The sequence below is a fragment of the Nicotiana tabacum genome, chromosome 12 (assembly GCF_000715075.1).
Source record: "Nicotiana tabacum cultivar K326 chromosome 12, ASM71507v2, whole genome shotgun sequence".
Classification (NCBI taxonomy): Eukaryota; Viridiplantae; Streptophyta; class Magnoliopsida; order Solanales; family Solanaceae; genus Nicotiana; species Nicotiana tabacum.
In genome coordinates this window covers 126,955,592-126,977,010 of record NC_134091.1, presented here as the reverse complement: position 1 = coordinate 126,977,010, position 21,419 = coordinate 126,955,592, and the positions used below count along the sequence as shown (strand labels likewise).

Sequence of the window (21,419 nt, the reverse complement as noted above, 5' to 3'; positions counted from 1 at the left end):
TAGGCATAATGATCGAGTGAGTGCTTGCTTGAACTCGAAATAAAAATAGTCCGTAGTCTTAGTAGTCTAGTGAATGATTCGAACTCAAAGTAATATAGCCTGTAGGCATAATGGTTGAGTGAGTGCTTGCTCGAACTCGAAACAAAAGTAGCCTGTAGGCTTAGTAGTCGAGTGAATGATTCGAACTCGAAGTAATGTATCCCGTAGGCATAATGGTCGAGTGAGTGCTTGCTCGAAATCGAAACAAAAGTAGCCTGTAGGATTAGTAGTCGAGTGAATGATTCGAACTCGAAGTAATGTAGCCCGTAGGCATAATGGTCGAGTGAGCGCTTGCTCGAACTCAATCCTGTTTTCATAATAAATCTCAAAATAGAGTAATATTTCTTGGATATAAGATATTGGTAAAGAAGATAACTTTCTTTGCAAGTCATTATACATGTGTTCATGTTTTGCATCAGGGCTCGGACCAACTACATGAGCATGGTTCATTTTGACCATTTAGCTCTTACAACTTTTCCTATTGGAACCTGGTTGTTATGAAATAACTTTCTTGCATCAGACCTTGATATATTTGAGGGCTAATACCCCCCAGTATTCGAGGTCGATTGTAAAGAGGCCTAAGATACTGTCGAATTATTTCTAGGTTTAGCACGATCACTAGGTGCCTCATTAAAAACCTCGCCAAAAAACCCATTTGGGATAAAACCGGTCTAAGGGAAAAAGAGTGCAACACGTGATTTCAGACCTAGGGCTTCGTATTGAAGGATCCATCCTAGCTCCTGATCAGACTCCTGCAGGGGTTAGCTTCGAAATATAAACGAATATGGGAGGGTCGTACCTTAGCAGTTGTATCATTTTAGATGCGACGCATTCCAATTGCTTGATAGTTGTTTGCCGTTTATAATGCCGAGCTTGTATGATCCCTTCTGACGTTTTCGAGAACCTGATATGGTCCTTCCCAGTTCGGTCCTAGTTTTCCTTCGTTTGGATTTCGGGTATTGAGGGTGACTTTCCTTAGCACTAAGTCCCCGGGTTTAAAATGGCGAAGCTTGGTTCTTCGATTATAGTATCTTTCGATTCGTTGCTTTTGGGCGGCCAATTGGACGAGAGTGACTTCTCTTTTTTCATCCGATAATTCGAGGCTAGTGTTCATCGCCTAGTTATTTGACTCTTCTGTTGTATATCGAAATGTGGCACTGGGTTCCCCGACTTCGACTGGTATCAAGGCTTTGGAGCCATATACTAAGGAGAACGGGGTTCCCCCCGTACTAGATTTTAATGTTGTTCGATATGCCCAAAGGACTTCGGGTAGGATTTCTCTCCATTTTCCTTTAGCGTCGTTCAGCCTCTTCTTTAGGTTTTGAATGATAGTTTTGTTTGTTGATTCAGCCTATTCGTTCCCACTGGGGTGATACGGTGTTGATAATATCCTTTTATTTTGTGGTCTTTGAAGAATTTTGTCACTTTGCTGCCGACAAACTGTTTCCCATTATCACACACTATTTCAGTGGGTATCCCGAATCAACATACGATATGATCCCAGATAAAGTCTATAACCTCTTTCTCTCTTACTTTCACGAATGCCTGTGCTTCAACCGATTTAGAGAAATAGTCAGTCATAAATAAAATGAACTTAGCTTTACCTGGGGCCGATGGCAGAGGGCCGACGATATCCATTCCTTATTTCATGAATGTCCATGGGGATAGGACTGAGTGAAGTTGCTCTCCGGGCCGATGGATCATTGGTGCAAAGCTTTGACATTTGTCACATTTTCGAGCAAACTCCTTTGCATCTTTGCCCATATCGATCCAATAATAACCTGCCCTTACTATTTTTTGAACTAATGAATCGGCACCGGAGTGATTCCCACAAGTTCCCTCGTGCACTTCACGTAGGATGTAATCGGTGTCCCCCGGACCTAAGCATACTGCCAATGGTCCATCAAATGTCCTTCAGTATAGCGTTCCATCTGCAACTAACATGAATCGAGCAGCTTTGGTTCGTAGGGAACTCAAATCTTTAGGGTCCGATGGGAGCTTTCCATTCTTTAAGTATTCAATATACTTATTTCTCCAATCCCAGTTTAAGCTCATAGAATTTATCTCGGCATGACCTTCTTCGATCATGGATCTCGAGAGTTGAACGACAGTCCCCGAGCTTAACTCACCTTCCTCGACCGATGATCCCAAATTCGCAAGTGTATCAGCCTCACTATTTTGCTCTCGTGGAATATGCTATAAAGTCCATTCTTTGAAATGGTGCAAAGTGACCTGTAGTTTGTCCAAATACCTTTGCATTCTATCTTCTTGAACTTTGAAGGTTTTGTTTACTTGATTTACCACCAGCAAAGAGTCACACTTGGCTTTAATGACTTCTGCTCCTAAGCTCTTAGCTAGCTCGAGACCTGCAATCATGGCCTCGTACTCGGCCTCGTTGTTAGTCAACCTGGTAGTTTTGATAGATTGCCTAATAGTGTTACTCGTGGGTGGCTTTAAAATGATGCCTAGCCCGGACCCCTCCACGTTCGAAGCCCCGTCCGTAAAAAGGGTCCATACCCCCGATGACGTACCCGATTTTAATAAGAGTTCTTTTTTGACTTCGGGTGCGAGGGTTGGCGTGAAATCGGCCATGAAGTCTGCTAATATTTGAGACTTGATGGTCGTATGGGGTTGATATTGGATATCGTATCCACTGCGTTTGACGGACCATTTGGCCAATCGGCCTGATAGTTCGGGCTTGTGCAAAACATTACGAAGTGGTAAGTGGTTAATACGCATATGGGGTGACATTGAAAGTACGGTCTTAACTTTCTAGAGGCGCTTATCAGTGCAAGTGCCAATTTTTCTAGGTGCGGATATCTAGTTTCTGCTTCTCCTAAGGTTCGACTTATATAATAAATAGGAAATTGCGTACCTTACTCTTCTCGAACTAGGATACTGCTAACCGCGATTTCCGATACTGCCAAGTACAAGTAAAGTCTTTCGTCTATTTTTGGAGTATGAAGAAGTGGTGGGCTCGATAGATATCGTTTTAATTCCTCTAATGCCTGTTGGCATTCCGGGGTCCAAGCAAAATTGTTCTTCTTTTTGAGTAGAGAGAAAAATTTATGACTTTGATCCGACGACCTCGAAATGAATCGACCTAAGGCTGCAATCCGTCCTGTTAGCCTCTGTACGGCTTTCACGCTGTCCACGATGGTGATGTCTTCAATGGCCTTGATTTTATTGGGGTTAATCTCGATCCCCCGATTTGACACCATGAAGTCGAGGAACTTGTCCGAACCGACCCTGAAAGCACATTTCTCGGGGTTGAGCTTCATGTTGTATTTCCTTAAAATCTTGAACGTTTCCTGCAAATGGGTCAAATGGTCCTCTGCGCGCAGGGACTTAACTAGCATGTCATCAATTTAAATTTCTATTGATTTACCTATTTGTTCCTCGAACATTTTATTTACTAGGCGTTGGTAAGTAGCTCTTGCATTTTTTAGCCCAAAGGGCATCACATTATAACAATATGTTCCGTACTTGGTGACAAATGAAGTCTTTTCTTGGTCTTCCGGGTTCATTTGGATTTGATTATACCCGGAATAGGCATCAGGTAAAGTAAGAATCTCGTGGCCGGCCGTGGTATCGATCATGCGATCGATATTGGGCAGCGGAAAGGAATCTTTGGGGCACGTTTTGTTCAAATCCTTATAATCTACACATATTCTAAGTTTGTTCCCTTTTTAGGCACTACAACTACATTGGCTAACCTTTTCGGATATTTCACCTCCCAAAATGACCCTATCTTGAGAAGTTTGGTTACCTCGTCCTTTATGAATGTGTGCTTTACCTCGGACTGGGGTCTTCTCTTTTGCTTCACCGGTTTGAACCTAGGGTCCAAGCTTAGCCGATGCATCGTTATATCCGGTGGGATTCATGTTATGTCTAAATAGTACCAGGCAAAACAATCTACATTATCGATAAGAAATTGAATAAGTTTTTTCCTGAGTTCGGGGGTCAACCCCGTTCCCAGGTATACCTTCGGTTCGGGCCAATGCTTGATTAGTGTGACTTGCTCCAATTTCTCAATCGTTGATTTGGTAGCGTCGGAATCATCGGGAACCACGAAGGATCGATGGATCCTCTAATCATCATCTTCTTCAATCTTCTGATTATCTGGTCGGGTTAAAGCCGATGTCTGTGATTGCTATTTGGTATCTCGTTCCCCTTTTGAGCCCGATCACTTTATTGGCAAAGGCGAGGATATTGGATTCGCTTCTTCGACGGCAAACATTTCTCTTGTGGCCAGTTGTTCTCCGTACACTGTTTTGACTCCCCTTGATGTTGGGAATTTAAGGACCTTGTGTAGGGTCGACGATACAACTCTCATATTGTGGATCCAAGGCCTTCCGAAAAGGGCGTTGTACCTCATGTCGCCTTCGATTACGTGGAACTTCATTTCCTGGATGGTCCCAGCCACTTTTATCGGTAGAATTATCTCGCCTTTGGTGGTTTCACATGCCATATTGAATCCGTTTAGAACCAGGGTTATGGGTACGATCTGGTTCTGTAGGCCGAGTTGTTCTATGACCTTCAATCTGATGATGTTGGCCGAGCTACCTGGATCAATCAACACACGATTAAATTTAGTTTTATTCATAATTACGGATATTACCAGTGCATCGTTATGAGGTTGTATGACTCCTTCTGCACCTTCATCGACAAAGTTCCTATGGGTGTGTAATCTTGAGTTCGAGATCGCTTTTCCCTCACAATCGATGTCTTAGTGCGTTTAAGCATCGGTCCCTGAGGGGTATCGGCGCCACCGATGATCATGTGAATGATGTGATGTGGTTCTTCTTGTTCTTTTTGCTTGCCGAAATCCCTATTTTTAAAATGGTTCTTCGCCCTATCGCTTAAAAATTCTCGAAGGTGCCATTTGTTGAATAACCGGGCTACCTCCTCTCTTAGTTGCCTGCAATCTTCCGTTTTGTGGCCATGGGTTCCATGATATTCACACACTTAATTGGGATTCCTCTGGGCAGGATCGGTCTGCATGGGTCGAGGACATTTAGTGTCTTTGATGCGTCCGATAGCCGACACGATGGCGGATGCATCGATGCTGAAGTTATACTCCGATAACCGAGGCGCTTCCTTAGATCCGGCAGGCCTGTCGAACCTACTTATGTTCATAAGCCCCCGGGACCCTTGACCTCGATCACTTCTTTTGTTATTTTGCCCGGGGTTATGTCTCGATTCACTGATTCTGCGGTTTCCATTATACGGTTGATATCGATCCCCGATCAGACCTTATTCTCGATTAATATCCCTTCGAGCAGCGGGTTCAGACCCCAATTGATCATCTTCGACCCTAATTTTTGATTGGTACCGATAGTGCACGTCGGCCCACGTGATGGCTGGGTATTCGATCATGTTATGCTTCAACCGCCGTGAAGCCGTTGAACTTCGTTCGTTTAAACACTGAGTGAAAGCCTGAACAACCCAATCGTCAGTGACTGGTAGCAAATCCATCCGTTCCATTTGAAAACGAGATACAAACTCCCTCAACTTCTCGTTATCCTTTTGTCTTACCTTAAAAAGGTCTGATTTCCTTGTTGCAACTTTTATGGCGCCGACGTGTGCTTTTACAAAAGAATCTGCTAACATGGCAAATGAGTCGATGGAATTCGGTAGTAGGTTGTGATACCAAATCATTGCTCCCTTCGAGAGGGTCTCTCCGAATTTTTTTAACAACACCGATTCGATTTCATCATCTTCTAAATCATTGCCCTTGATGGCACATGTGTAAGAAGTGACGTGTTCGTTGGGGTCGGTCGTTCTGTTATATTTCAGAATTTCAGGCATACGGAATTTTTTGGGGATTGGTTTTGGGGCAGCGCTCGAGGGAAAAGGTTTTTGCACGAAAATTTTGGAATCCAACCCTTTTATCATTGGTGGAGCTCCCGGGATCTGATCGACCCTGGAGTTATACGTTTCTACTTTTTTATCGTTGGCTTCGACTCGCTTTGTGAGCTCATCGAGCATTTTAATAATTTCGGAAGTAGTCCCCGATTCTTGCTCATTTAACCTCACTATGGTTGGCTCTGTTCTGTGGGAAATTTCTCGAAGAGGACTGGGCTCCAGCCTGCTCGGTAGCTGGGTTTGGCTCTACAACTGAGCTATTGCTGTCTGTTGAGCTCTCAACATTTCGAAAATCATGCGCAAGCTGACGCTGTTTTCCTCGACGTTATGGGTATCTCGAGCTGCAAACCGAGTGCCAACATGAATGCTATTTTCAGGTTCAGAATATAGGTTCGCCTCAATGCCCACATGCGAATTGATATCTATCGGCACTTCAATTCGAGCTCCAACGGCGTTGACAAATGGTCTTTCGGTACTGGCTATCAAGTTGTTGTTCTCATCTTGAAGACCGACTTCGTTGTCGATAGGCAAGGCCATTTGATTGGTAGTTAGTTGTTGCTAATCCGAAATACTTTCGGAAACAAGCGCAAAACGGTATGTTTTTGCAGATTCGTATCAAATAACCACTGTTATCCTTGGCCCCACGGTGGGCGCCAAACTGTTTACCCGAAAAACGAATGGAGTTGAATTTATACGTAGTTCTAAGGATATTTGGTATAGCTTAATACAAATCGTAAGGATAAATAGAAAATATCAAGTATGGATTGCAAAAAATACAAAGTAAACAAGGTTGTAAAGAAGATGATTTTTAGGACTAAACAAGTTGAATCAATTTATGAAGCTTGAAAGAATAACTCTTCATTATAGGAGAATATAGTGTTTGAATTACAATGTAAGCAAAAACTTGGTCCTTGCAGAAATAATAATCATTCCCTTTATAGTAGAGGAATCTTACTTTAGATATAATTAAAAATATATAGTGGGATACCTATGATAAATTAGCTTTTCCATAATTCCTGCGATGATTCTCTCCTCTAGTAGGATTGCAACGGCTCTTGTCTATAAACTCGATATTGACTCGAGTTTTCGATCTTGACTCGAGCTCTCGATTCTGACTCGGATCCTTGCATTGATCCGGGGTCAGTGTTGGTCGGTCTTTGAATCATAATCTCGATAACTTTACTTTGCATCATAGTTCGACGTGGATTCGAGCTTGATAATGATATCGAGCTCGACATTGATCGGTCCCTCGGGCTCGAAGCTTGTTTGTACCATCTTCGGAACCCATCTCGAAGTCTTACTTCAATCCATCACGTTTTGACCTCGATCAATCGTACGAAGGCCGAAATCTATTTCGATCGTATACAACTCTTATTTTCCAGCTTAGATAAGATGTTCCATCCTACTTACAATATCATTAATTTAATGTGCCGGGGATGAACAGTTAGCAACATGTTACTTTTATAATTTTCTTAACTTTCAAGAATTTAAATTCATTAAGTTATTCACAGTTTAAACTTTTAATGTGATATTCTCACCATCAAATTAATTTTCCAATCATTACTCTAGTATTTTTTTCATATAATACTAGTATATAAGTCAAATTAATATTTTAAACTACTTACTTAGTTAAAGCTATCACATCAAATAGATGGAGGGGCATACCTATTACATATGTTATATAGATTTCTTTAACAATATAAAGATATCTAGAGTTTTAGCAATTTTCTATTAACAAAAATAACTCTAATTTGGCATGGATTTTGAGAGTTTATGTCTTTTGAGTCAACTACTTTCACGGTGATTTTAGGTTTACGTGGTCAATTCTTAAACTCTCCGTCATCCTGATTCACACCATTACTGAAGTTAAACTTGAGTTGAGATCAAAATAGCAAGGCATTTTGCAAGCAATTTTTGTGTAATTCAAGTGTGCGAACCTGAAGTTACATGAACCAAATAGAAGAACTAGTTCCAAGTGTCTGTCTTTTATTCTAGTTCAATTGTAGTAGGGCTTTTCAAATTGTACCTTTGAGCTTTATCTAGAGTCAATTATATTAGGTACTCTGAGTATTCAAGTTAGAGTTAACTTGAAATTATCCCAACAGTTAGAGGTTGGTTGCCACAACAAGATTAGAGGTAAACCTTATGTTTACAAAGAATTTTGCAAATGTTGTTTTGGCTCAGTGATTTAGTGAAGTGTTGGGCTCGGTGATTTAGTGAAGTGTTGAGAAAAATCCTATTGAGTAGTAGGTCGTGGTTTTTTTACCTTTTGAACCGGGTATTTTTCACGTAAAAATACTTGTGTTCTTTATTTTTTGCATTTACTATTTCCGCAACAGCAGTATAAGGAACACATTGAAGAATCAAGTCATTCTATAATTAGTGCACGCGAAAATTAGACACCACACAAATCACCCATGTTGTGTGGCATTAAGTATAAAACATCACAATCATTTTATAAAACTTATATATTTCACTTTTATAAGTATTCTTCTATCTTGTAATAATTTCGTGATACTCCAGTTCAAGTGTCTTATATTAATTGTATGTATTACATCTTGAGATAAAGATTAGTTGACTTGTAAAAAAGGAGTCGTAAATGATTTATACAATTAAATCGTAGGTGTAATATATAATTATAGGACAAACTTTCTTAATAATATTATTATTAATTTGTAATATGATAAAAATATTATTCTAAGTTGCTATCACAAATTAAAATTCATTGATAATTTAAAAATATATCTATGTCAATGACCACAGCTTTAATCCAATGAACTTTTGCCAAAGTCTTCACTTTCAAGTTTAAACTACTCAAGTACCAAATGGTATTACACTTTACCAAACGGGCGCAAGAGAGATCTTGTTAAACATTATTTCTTTCTTTCTCTCCACACAAATCTGAATCAATCGCCATGGATCGAGTGCTGAAAGCTGCGAGAACTTCCGGTTCTCTCAACTTATCAAATCGCTCTCTCAGGCAAAGTCCTAATTCTCTTATTCTTCTCTCACTTTTTATTGTTATTGACTTGATTTATACATTTCCTATTTCGCCACTGAAGGTTTAATTTACTGTTCGTATTGTGCTTAAAACGATGAATTTAGAACATCCTTAAAGCTGCGAAATCGGTTTTATTTGGTAATAATGTTGTGTGAGGACCTAGGATATGAAAGATCATTAACGAATCTGGACTTATTTGTACTCCGATGAACAGTTTGTCAAAACTTTTGGAAAAAAAGCTATGAATTCAATATAGATTTAAGGATATAAGTTATGTACATTGACAGTGTATATAAATTTTTATGCCAAAGTAATTCTAACCTGTTTTAGCAAGTCACTTATAATTTATTCTAGGTTACTAGTTCGCTCTATTAGATAGAGTTACCTACGATTACCTTTAAGTGACCTGATTATGCAAATATCTTTTATATTGTCAGTGTATAGAACTTAAAAGTCTAGATTTTTTTATGACGGGGTCCGAGCTAGCTTTTTAGCACCTCAACTATTCCACTAGGTATCTCCTACATCCACATGCACAAGTACCGGATAACTCCGACCACCAAAGCTTAGGTAGAGGCCAGAGAGGAAGAAATCACCTAGTGGTTTTTGCCTCCGCTAGGATTTGAACCTAAGGCCTCATGGTTCTGCCACCACTTCATTGACCACTAGGCCACAATTTTGGGTGCAACTCTAGATTTAAAGTTTCACAAAAATTGATATTGAGCTCTGTTCTCGTGGAAATTACGGTTTGAAAGAAGTGGATCGACTTGGCATATATATCGTGGTAGATGGAAATGATCTATCTTTTGGTACAAAGTTGTATGATTTTGAAGAGATTCTGAGGCTAAAGTGAAGAAAATAAAGGCAGTGGCTTGTTTTCAACAATTCTTCAATCATAAATGAAGACGAACAACTGATGGTTACTTTTTTGGATTCAAGATATAAAATTTTCCTTCATACACCAATTCATTGTGCCAGAAACGATTTATGTCTAATAACTAACAACAAATCCAGTGCAATCCCACACAGTGGGGTCTGGGGAGGGTAGTGTGTATGCAGACCTTACCCCTACCTTATGAAGGAAGAGAGGCGTTCATAAGAGAGGCTGTTAATTTATGTCTAATGACTCTAAGACAAAAAACAACAGCTGCTGCATTGAATGGTGTATCTTTGGATAGGAGGAAGAACGTCACTTTTCTTCTGTAAGCACATTATTACTTGTAGATACATTATTAAATGTGGAGGGGATTGCTATGGACATTGAGATTAATCATCCTTTTTTTTTCTTTTTGGATAAAGAGGTGGCTTTGATGGTCTTACAATCATGCATTCTATTCCGATGAATTGCCATAAGGATAATGATCTTTTCGATTTCCTTAAGTCAGTGTGGTTTGTTCAAGTCCATATGAGCTAGTGATGAACCTGAAATCATCTGTTGATCAAATGCACAAATACTGGCTTTCGGTGGTTTCAAACATCAAGTCATCAACTTTGAATTACATATGAAACAAAATACAACTATGCATGAATCCAGAAGCCAAGGTTTGCCTTAACTTTCAAAAGGCTGACTATTGTTCAATGAAATGGAAAACTAAGCAATATGCTCATAAGGTATTCTAAACTGCATGCTCTAGGGGGGGCTAAAGAAATACGGTTGGATATGGGATTAAAAATTCAGTGTTATCCATACCATATTTTAACTCTGTATTCTCCATACCATAATTTTATTCTTCTTTGACAAGTCAAGAAAATGGAACATTGACTGATGCATGTGATGTATGTCTGAAAATTAAAGATCTCTAATTTGCAATTTTACCCCTGTTTATTTTTTTCTCGTTACTTCTCAAAGAGGAAGTAGTTTTATACTCCCTTCTATGAGAAACAATCTTAACATAGTGGCTTTCTATCGAGATATGATGCATGATAAGAGAAACTCAAGACACTGGTGCTACAGTGTTTTATGTTTAGGGTAACGTTGGAAAATTGACAAGAGTGGGTTGCTCTAGTGGTGAGCACCCTCCACTTCCAACCAAGAGGTTGTGAGTTCGAGTCACCCCAAGAGCAAGGTGGGGAATTTTTGGAGGGAGGGAGCCGAGGTTCTATCGGAAACAGCCTCTCTACCCCAGGGTAGGGGTAAGGTCTGCGTACACACTACCCTCCCCAGACCCCACCAGTGGGATTATACTGGGTTGTTGTTGTTGTTGTTGGTAACGTAGGAAAATTAAAAAGCTAGAACTATAATATATTCATTATTGAATTTGGACAATGTTTTGGAATGTGGGAAAATAAATTATGGGACAAACGGGGCAGTATCTTATGCATCTGACTGGTTAACTATTGGTATATTGATATTTACATTATGCCAGGAAATTTCATATTGCTCTTCTCCAGTAATATATAGGTGTCAGCAAGGTGATTGAATGACCACTGTACTTGTTATGCAGATAATAAGTTCAAGATATAATGTCTTAATGTTTGTTAAGCAGAGACATGGTAAATGGTCTATTTGCATCAATTATAGAAAGTAGGAAAATGACTTGCTTCTTCATGTGCAGTGAGGTGCCCAATGATGTATACAAAAGTTTGGATGCAGCCAGTGAGGACGAGAAGTGGTGGGAGGTATATGAACATCTCGTTAGTTATACGTCTTAGTTCATTACGCACCTGGTTTATCTCCTTGAGAATTTCTAACTCTGATGCAAATTTTGCCTTCTACTTTTTTCAGGCCGTGGAGCTACAGAAGCTGATTTTGGCTCATAACAACATAGAAACATTGAAGGAAGATCTTCGAAATTTACCTCTACTGTCGGTGCTTAATGTCAGTCACAACAAGCTAACCTGTCTTCCAGCGGCTATTGGAGAGTATGCCTTTTTAACCTCTTCAATCTTGAACTACTTTGGACTGGATCTTTTTAGCATCTTGTATGAAAGCTGATCACAGAGATTTAAACGACTTCTCTTTTTGTTCTGCTAGGCTTCACATGCTAAAGTCCTTAGATGTATCATTTAACTTGATAGTGAACATTCCAGAAGAGATCGGAACAGCAGCTTCTCTAGTCAAGTAGGTTTGAGCATTTCACCAATGTATTAAATAACATTTGAAATACTACTTTCTTATTAAAAATCTACTGACTCCAGGTTTGATTGTTCAAACAACAAACTAAATGATCTCCCTAACTCCCTTGGAGGATGCGTGGAGTTATCAGACCTCAAGGTAGCACCTCATCTTTCTTATGATATGTTATTATGTTAAGAAAAGATGGTTCTGATTAAAATGCTGAACTGTTTATCTTGCTTTTTAGAGACAGCAGTCATTTTTGCAAATCTTAGTGAATTATTCTCTCCCCACTTGTGGGAATTCACTCGGTTTTTTGTTGTTGTTGTTGTTAGTGAATTATTCGCCACCTTAAATTTTGAATGTCTACTTCTAGAAGGGCATCTGTGAGAATGGCACTGTCAATATCATACTTATAAGGAAGTTGTTGTCTAATGTTAACATGAAAACTGCTAGAGGAAAATGAAATATTTTGACTTTTTAACCAAGCGAGTATCGATCTTGAACTTCAGCAAAAGCACTATGCAAGAAAAGTTTAGCTTGGACTTTATGTCAATATGCAAGTTTCTAAAGGGTCTATCTGACGATCCACTTCTGTGAAAGTTGTAAGTTGTGGAAATACTTGGTGTTTCATAAATAACTAGCCATTCTAGGATAAATGATTTTAAGTTCACTTTTTAAGTCATAAGTGGGCTTTTGTAACATGATATTGGAAATTATGAGATGACGAACAATTTTGAAGGTCATTCTTCTTTGTCCTTGGAAGGGAGGACACATTTTATTGAGATCATAAGAGATCATCTCATTATGCATTTATTGGCCAAATCATCTCTTCATGTAATAGCCAGATTTTTGAGTATTTTACCAGATAATGTTCGATAAAGAGTGCAAGAAATTGAAGATTCGCTTACGGCATGGGAGAATGTCACATGCACAATAAGTTCGAGTGCACTCAAAACACTTGTTGATCCATATCCAATTGTGCCGCACCTGTTTGTCCAAGATGTAGCTCCTATAAGTTTAATAACATTTTGCCCAACATCAATCAATCAACTAGGTCTTAATCCAAAATTAGTTGGGCGCCGGCCAGAGCAATCCTCTGTATCCATTTTGTTCTATTCAGGTTTATTTTAGAGGAATACTTGTATTTAGACGAAATTTACCCTAGCAGTTATCTTATTGCAACTGTCATCCTTTTTTGGACTTGAGACCGGCTATACTTTATGAAGCTCACGTAGACGGAGTTCTAGAAAATTTTAGTTATTCTGATTAGTGGAGAATGATTTATTTGAGGGAGTTCAGTACATTTAAAAGTCTTATTAGCATGGAGACTTGCTGTGACTTGAAGAAGCAATCTTTTGTCATGTTGATCAAACATGAACTATCAGACAATCTCCACTTCTCTCCTCCATTTGTTCATACCAGTTTGTTTTTTCCTTCTGTCTGTTCCTTCAATCAGGCATCAAACAATAGCATTTCCAGTTTGCCAGGAGATCTAGCGAAGTGTTCAAAATTAACAAAGTTGGATGTTGAGGTACTAAAACCTTATTGACTTTACTGCTTGATGATTTCTTATAGTCTTGCACTCGGAAAGTCATGCTTGACAGTTAGCATCTTCATGGCAGGGAAACAAGTTAGCTATGCTTCCTGAGAGTTTGATTTCATCATGCAGAATGCTTACTGAACTCAATGCATGTAAATTCTGAGTATTCTATTTTTACTCTACTACCAAATTGACTCTTAGTAACTCGTAGTAAGGAATTGGATTTACCGTACATCTAACTTCTACAGCGAAAAACTTGCTCAATAACATTCCAGAGAATGTAGGAAGCCTTTCACGCTTGATTCGCCTAGACCTTCATCAGAACAGTGAGTACATCAAGCTTTTATTGTGGTTGTGACACAACTCTAAATAATGCTGAATTTTTTGCATTGTCTATCTTTTATCAGTTAGCATGACCTGGTTTGCTCTCTTTATTTGAACTCTGTAGGAATTTCATCAATTCCATCCTCAATAAAGGATTGCTCATCTCTTTTGGAGTTTTATATGGGGTATTTCATGTCATTGATGCTTGTATTTCATTGGTTTTGAGAGGCATAAATTTATTCCATGTCGTCACCTTCTCATTTGTCCTCTCCACCGCCCCATCTGCTGCCCCATCCTTTGGTTTTGTCCACTTCGACAGGAATAATGCACTTGTTTCATTACCTGTGGAGATAGGTGCACTTAATAGGTTGGGGATATTTGATCTCCACTCAAACCAGGTGATTACTTATTCGTCATCTTTAATTCACTAGGAGATTCTCATAATTATGCCAAAGTGTTTCAGTGATTTTTTTTTTTTTGAAGATATTAGCAGTGCCCTGAATATCAGATGTTGTAATTTGGTCTCTAGTGTAACCAGTTTCCTATTGGTGAAATCATTTTGTCAACTGGCTATACAGTTGGAATAAGTTGTTTATTGCCATCTGCAGTTAAAGGAGTACCCAGTGGAGGCATGTAAATTGCAACTTTCAATGCTGGACTTATCTAACAATTCATTGTCTGGATTGCCTCCAGATATTGGTAGGTTGTATTTGTTTTTGGTAGGCTGTATTAGAGGCTCAGTTCCTGTATTTTATACAAATTTATCAATAGTAGTGTATTTGGGTGTAGCTATGTTGTTTGACTTTGTGTCATTTGTATTCTGGTTCTCACTATCATTTCTGTTCTGTCCTTTTCTTTTATATAGGTAATTGTTATTTTTATTATAATACCAACATAACGGAGTTTTTTCCTTTCTGTCATTTTCTTTCTTGCTGCATTTTCTTGCGAGTGCAAGAGCATATAACGTTATTTTGTTACTATATTGTGTTTATATGAGCTAATCTTGGTTACAACTTCATAACTTAGGCTTAATGACAACTTTGCGGAAGCTTCTGCTTATTGGCAACCCTATTAGAACACTTCGGAGGTTGAAAGTAGATCTTGATGCTTTTATTGTTTGTTTTTAATTGTTTTCTCAGTACTTGAAATTTTTCAAAATTTCTTTTAACTTGAAAAATTTCTCCAGCTCGTTGGTAAATGGACCTACACCTGCTCTATTAAAATTTCTTCGAAGTAGAATTCCAACTGATGAAGGTAAGATGGTGCTATTTGCTCAATAAGGGCGTTCTTTCAATTTCTTGTTTTCTTGATGCAACTACTCTGAATGTAGAATCTGCAGCTGCTACGCCCGGAAAGGAGGATGTTATTGCCATGGCAGCTAGGCTGTCCCTGTCTTCAAAGGTTATTCACTAACTTTATAGTTCTAAAATCTCCCATGCTCACGTCAGTAATAATATATTCATTCTGCTGGATGTTTGGCCACCAGTGGAGATGGGTAAAGTTGAATCTTACTATAAAAATTAGCTTCCATAAATGTCGTCAAAGGTGATTCTTGTAGTCTACATAGCCAAGTTGTCCAGTCCACTTGTTTTTAATATTTTTTAATGGACTGGAGCCAGTGAAAGCACGATATAGGCATGACTATGAGCAGTGTTATCAAAGGCGAAAAGCGCAAAAAAGCTCTAAGGTCCATTGGGGCTTTAAGCGCAAAGCGCAAATAAAGCGTGGACTTTAATGAAAAAAGGCGCAATGAAAGAAAAAGTAAAAATATGCATGTAGTCCAAGACTAATCATTATAAGCATGAGTAACAAATATATGGACAAAGAAATTTAAAAAAAATTCACAATAAAGTGAAATATCAATTGTTTAAGGTCGCCTTTTCAGGATTACACTCATTTGCAAGGAAAAGTATGACTTAGAGCTTTGATGCGACACTAAAGCGCCCACAAAGCGAGGCGAAGCGCTCAACGTGTTTTGAGCCTCGCTTCAGGGCTTAAGCGCGCCTTTGACAACACTGACTATGAGATTTACAACAGTTTAGTTACTACTGGAATCTTCTTTTCTCTTAAGCTTCAAATATTTGTGCAGAGGAGCAGTTCAAATTTGTAAAACTTTCATTTCTGATAAATTCCATATTATGGCCTCTACTGTCTAGCTTTGCAATATAGTTCCTATCACAAATCCTCTGTTAATTCAAGGGACAACTGATAAGAATTTTTGTTTTCAAGAGCTGCTAGAGACAAATGTGTGCAAAAAGCATTTGTTGTACACTGAAGCCAGAACTTGATAGTCGAATATGTTTAGTGTTTCTCTGTGGTCTAAATATGATTTAATTTGGTCACTACAATGAATACTAAGTGACTTTGCATGTAGTGCTACATTCTATGGGAAAATACATTTGATTCTTCTCCCTATCTGGTGATTGTATCATCATGAGCAGTTGTATTTGCAGGAGCTTTCTTTAGGAGGATTTGGTTTGACGGCTGTCCCTTCAGATGTCTGGAAGTCACGAGACATCTCAAAATGTGATCTTTCAGGGAACTCAATCGAAGAACTTCCTCTTGAACTTTGCTCTTGTATTTCCTTGGAGGTACACAATGTATTTTCCTGTTTCCCTATGTTTGCATGGCAAAAGGTGATCAAGCCTGATTGACAAAAAAAATGAAGGCCAATCATTATTGTTGTGGAAGATATAACTGAAAGCAGGATATTTTCATATATCTTTGATTTTCGTTAGTAGAGTGATAATTGTCATTATGCAGTAGTTGCATTGTAACTCAACAACCTTTGCCATGCGGGCTCTTTCCCATGCTTGTCTTTGTTAGCGATCGAACCATCTCGAAAGCACTAGAATCCGGATATGTCTTATTAACCGGCTTTTAGACTTTGAACTGGCAAGTGGCAAGGCACGGTTGGACGTGCTCGCGAAAGCATATGATAATGTAGAGTAGGCTAGGCTTGGAGATGAACATCTTAAGTTTTTTTTCTTAATATGCAATTTCCCAACTTACATTTGTGGGGTTTCTGATTCATTCTGTCCCTCTTTAACCACATTTTCTTCTGGATTTCTATGTCATTTGTTCTTGTTTTTTGCAGGTTATAGTCCTTTGGTCCATGAAAAGATAAAAAGGACAAATAGAACTTTTGGGAACTCACTTTCTAGGACATGTTTATTTAGTTTGTCATAATGTCTTGAAAATTGTGAGTGAAGAATTTAGGGTTGGTTGGATTGACTTATCTGTTGCTAATCGCTTTATTTTAAATGTGCAGACTCTCATTTTATCCAAAAACAAGATAAAAGATTGGCCTGGTTCAGTCTTAACATCACTTCCTGCACTTACATGTTTGAAGCTAGACAATAATCCCCTCAGACAGGTAAATGGCTTTAGATCTGTCTTGCGTACAAACAGAAGATTCTTTTTGTTGTCGAGTTAGATATACCCTTATACAGGAAGACTAACAAATGAGTCACATACTTAAGATATGGAGTAAAGAGGGATAATGAGATAATAGAATCAATCTGGCAGCTTTTTGATACAGCTTCCCGTCCTTTATCTAATGAAGTTCTTCAATGATTTTATGGGGGAATTCAACCTTGTAACTGTTATTGAAATAGAAAAAGAAAAACGTGGCTTGAAAATATATTTTGCATGACAGAAAGAGCAGTTTCGAGGGAATGCTAAATGTGGCTGTGCTATCCTCGAGAGTTCTTCAATGAACTTGAGTATTGATGGCCTTCTCAGAAAGAGAAGCCCTATGAGAGAGGGATTAGGAACTTTTATTTTATCCTCTTTTTCTCTTTTATTTTTTGGGGTTGTGTGTGTGTGTGGGTTGGGGGGGGGGGGGGGAGGGGGAATAAGTTACTTGTCTTGTTCTTATTTGCATTACTTGCCTCTGCTCTAGAGAATGAATCAATATACCACGGAAACTTTATGGTTAATACTATGACTAGTAGACTAATCTATATTCTTTTTTTTTCTTCTTTCCAACTAGTCTATATTCTTTTATCCATGTGCTGCATTGGTTAACTTTATGAGAAAGGGGAAGCAGGAAACAACTATAAGGTAGAAAGTAGAGGATTAGCTCCGGATATCTTGAATGTTTGAATGTACCAAGTGCTCAAAGCTGTATGATCTCACACAGCCCCTGAAAGAATGGTGGATGGATGATCCCTAGCATCCTATTTTATGGAAAAGAATTAATTGCATGTGGGGATTAAGAATTTTGTTTGATAGTTTCTGGTAGAGAAAGGCATTGATTTAATAGGTGAAAGTTGGGTTTCTAGTCTATATGTGAAGGACAAATCTACTCCTAGTTTAAGCTAGAAGCATTTGAAGAACTTGAGTTCATGCATTATGAAATGATCTATAGGCTATTGGTATTGGTACTTCAGAAGTGTATAAATATCTTAAGATGCAGCATGGTGAAAAGTGTTTCATTAAATAGAGAAGACGTAGCCAGCTGATTGGGCATAGAACTCTTTAGGCGCAAGTCACTAGAAATGGCTATCATATATTAAGGGCCAAAGGAATAAAATTCATAGATGACCAGTGGAGAAAACTGCCATTAAGTTTGTCAGCACCTGAGTATATGGAAAGGGTTCAGTTGAGAAAACTACCGTCAAATTTGTCAGCACCAGAGTACATGGATAAAATTCTAGTTTTTTCCTTTGTACTTTTATTATTTTTATCATATTTTCTATGCCAGTTTGTTTCTAATCCTATTTTTCTCCTAATCATAGATACCATCCTCTGCATTTCAAGTTGTATCCAAGCTTCAGGTTCTGGATTTGAGTGGAAATATAGGTTCTTTACCAGAGCATCCTGCATTTTCTTGCCTACCAGAGTTGCAAGAGCTTTATTTGAGGTCTGTTAACAATACTCATAACTGATAGCATTTTTAAAATTTTAGACTTGACATATGTTTGGTACTTGGTTTAACAGAAGGATGCAAATATCTATTTTCCCAAGTGATATAATTAACTTAAAGCAGTTACGCATTCTTGATTTGAGCCAAAATTCCCTTCAATCAATTCCACAGGTAAAGTAATATTCTTATTAGGAAATAGAGTTCTGTATCCTACTGAAACCTTGGTTTAATATGGTATCATTTGTTTACAGGTTATAGTAAACTTGGGTTCTCTCACTGAACTCGACCTGTCAGACAATAACATTTCTTCTCTTCCACCAGAATTGGTAAGTCTAAGCATTTACATCTCAAAAAGTTATAATTTGAGTCAATAGACAATGTAAGCCTTTTGAAGTATCTTGCTATATTCATACTGAGATTAAGATTTGGCGAAATATTCAATTTCCTAAGACTTATTTCCTTATAACCAAGGGTTTACCTGAAGATACATTATAAACTTCCTGATTTGCAAGTCTTTATCAATCAGTTTCATGAAGTTATAGTATACAAGGTCTGGCTTAGCGGTCAATGAAGCTAAAATGAACCATAGGAGACCAGGGTTCAAATCCGAAGCAATAATAGTTTTGCTTCCTTTTTTTCAACAATATGATATTAAATCGAATATTTACCTCCTGTTCCGAAAATAATTTTGCTTTTTCATCAAAATCAAAATCTTGAAATAATAGCGTATTGCTATATCCTCCGAATTTATGCTATTATAGCTCAGTTTTTGTGAGTGATATATCTTCTCTTGTATAGTGTTTTGCTACTTCATCTTATGCTGCTCCGTACATGCACTTCCAAGGTGGTTTTTTTTCTTGAATGTTGATACAAAAGTCCCTTTAATGCCATCGGGAAGTGTATAACTTTGTTATGGCTGAAAAAAGAAAAAGAAAAAGGCATCCTAGTATTCTTCCCATAGGCTAAATTCTACTGTGTACCAGATAACAACAGGAGTATTTCTTGTCTGGACATGTATGTCCCAATTCTAAGAGATTTTGTCTGCAGTTTTTTACATTTGATGATTTTACATTTACTAAATGATGCTTTTTTATAAACATGGTCCTGTAGGGTTTGCTTGAACCTAGTTTGCAGGTGCTAAGACTGGACGGTAACCCACTTCGAAGGTGAATTTAATGACTTCCTCTACTTCTCTTCCCCACACACACACACACCACTTTTTTTGGTTATTCCCTCCTTTGATTTTATCTGCTAAATAAATGGAATTGTTGCAAAGGCTGAAAACAAGAATAGAAACACACTAAAAAATGCTCCATTCTGCATATCACATCAACCAATGCAGTGGAGCCTGAAGATCAGTACAAAAGTATCTTTCTTTTTCTATGTTAGCTTCAATCTGTTTCTCTCATCTTCCTCTATGCGTGTCCAGCTGTCGCGTTTAACCATTTATCCAATAGTGAATTTTTGATATGCCAACTAGTCAGTATTACTTGAAAAACTAATAAAACCGTTGCTGCTGACATTGCTTCCACTTTCTGCTTGTAGCACCTATACACTAACACCTTAGAATTGCACCAACTTTTCTCGCAAAGTACCACAAGGTTCCCTACATGTTCATATCCTGCAATAAAATTCTTGTTAAGAAACGGCATTTGGTTGAATTATTTATTCTTTCAATTCTGACCGTATTTCCCTTTTTTTTTTCCTTCCCTCCTTTTAAACCCCAGCATCCGAAGGCCCATTTTGGATCGAGGAACAAAAGCTGTTTTGAAGTACTTGAAGGAGAGAATTGTGGAGCATTAGCCTGTTTGAATTTTGATTCGTGTATCAGGCCTGTGGGTGTGAGTATTAAATCAGAGCACTTATTTCTGAGTCCACTGTGTGAAATTTGTATCTTACCACTTCTTTGATATATATTCCCCAACTTAAGGGTACTTGGAATGTAATATTATTGTATTCCATAGTTTATTGCTGTATTGCTGAGAATGACTAAATCGACAAGTGACTTGCTGTTTGGATGATTGCCAAATTCTGCTCATCTCATCCCTTATGTGCACGTAGCAAATTGAGATGAATGATGTTATTCAGAATCGTCTTAAATTGCGATTTATGCAATTTTCTTTTTTGTTTTTTGGGTTCCATTTTCATCAGAGGATCCTTGCTAGTGATTGCAAAGCCCAGAAAGCCGTCGAAAGTAAGACATTTTTTCAGTGTTTGGTAAGTTAATATTTTGGTGTTTGGTTAGTCATTTTTTATGTTTGGTTGTCAGATGATATTTTTAAGGAAGACATTTTTCACCAAAGTTCCCTCACTAGTTTTTCTTTTTCCCTGGCAACTATCTTTAACCCCTAAACTTCATATCACTACTTCAATCAACATTTAAGTACATGCACTTTCATGTCACACTGTTTTTAAACAGCTGTCTGTGAACTTTTTCTTTTTATATCACTCTCTGATATTAAGTATGAATTAGTACGGTACAATAAGTCGTGAGTTTGAGTCGTGGAATTAGCCATTGGTACGTGCCTTAGGATAGGCTGCCTACATCACACTTCTTAAATCCTAAACCTTAAACACTTGAGGTGCGGTCTTTCTCCGAAACTTGCGTGAACGTGGGATGCTTCGTGCAATATTTTTTTTTTTTTTTTTACTACGGTACTATATTAATTAGCCAAATTTAACATTAATATTAAGAAAGTCTTTATAGTTTTAGGAGATG

The 21,419-nt window shown here is 38.1% G+C and overlaps 1 protein-coding gene across 2 annotated transcripts; it reads left to right on the top strand.

The window, feature by feature from the left end:
- The first annotated feature begins 8,675 nt into the window (after window positions 1-8,675).
- On the top strand, window positions 8,676-20,800 carry LOC107780136 (plant intracellular Ras-group-related LRR protein 6). 2 transcript variants are annotated; one of them, XM_075227067.1, is made up of 22 exons: window positions 8,676-10,110; window positions 10,208-10,450; window positions 11,464-11,527; window positions 11,634-11,770; window positions 11,883-11,969; window positions 12,047-12,122; window positions 13,423-13,497; window positions 13,589-13,658; window positions 13,755-13,832; window positions 13,955-14,015; window positions 14,150-14,228; window positions 14,439-14,529; window positions 14,857-14,917; window positions 15,017-15,084; window positions 15,161-15,231; window positions 16,284-16,421; window positions 17,102-17,206; window positions 18,573-18,697; window positions 18,775-18,871; window positions 18,952-19,026; window positions 19,811-19,866; window positions 20,428-20,800. In XM_075227067.1, exons 5-22 carry the CDS (start codon window positions 11,890-11,892, stop codon window positions 20,501-20,503), a joined length of 1,482 nt encoding a protein of 493 aa, XP_075083168.1. In that variant the 5' UTR covers window positions 8,676-10,110; window positions 10,208-10,450; window positions 11,464-11,527; window positions 11,634-11,770; window positions 11,883-11,889; the 3' UTR covers window positions 20,504-20,800. The 2 variants fall into 2 exon arrangements, with proteins under 2 accessions (XP_075083168.1, XP_016456140.1); XM_016600654.2 differs by lacking the exon at window positions 10,208-10,450 and having other exon boundaries at window positions 8,680-8,887.
- Window positions 20,801-21,419: the final 619 nt, after the last annotated feature.

Excerpts from the sequence above, each read along its gene's own strand:
- LOC107780136 (XM_016600654.2), top strand. The coding sequence starts at position 8,823 with ATGGATCGAGTGCTGAAAGCTGCGAGAACTTCCGGTTCTCTCAACTTA. Across the intron at positions 13,659-13,754 it reads GCTTACTGAACTCAATGCAT|CGAAAAACTTGCTCAATAAC; the intron begins GTAAATTCTGAG and ends TAACTTCTACAG. Across the intron at positions 18,872-18,951 it reads CCCTTCAATCAATTCCACAG|GTTATAGTAAACTTGGGTTC; the intron begins GTAAAGTAATAT and ends ATTTGTTTACAG.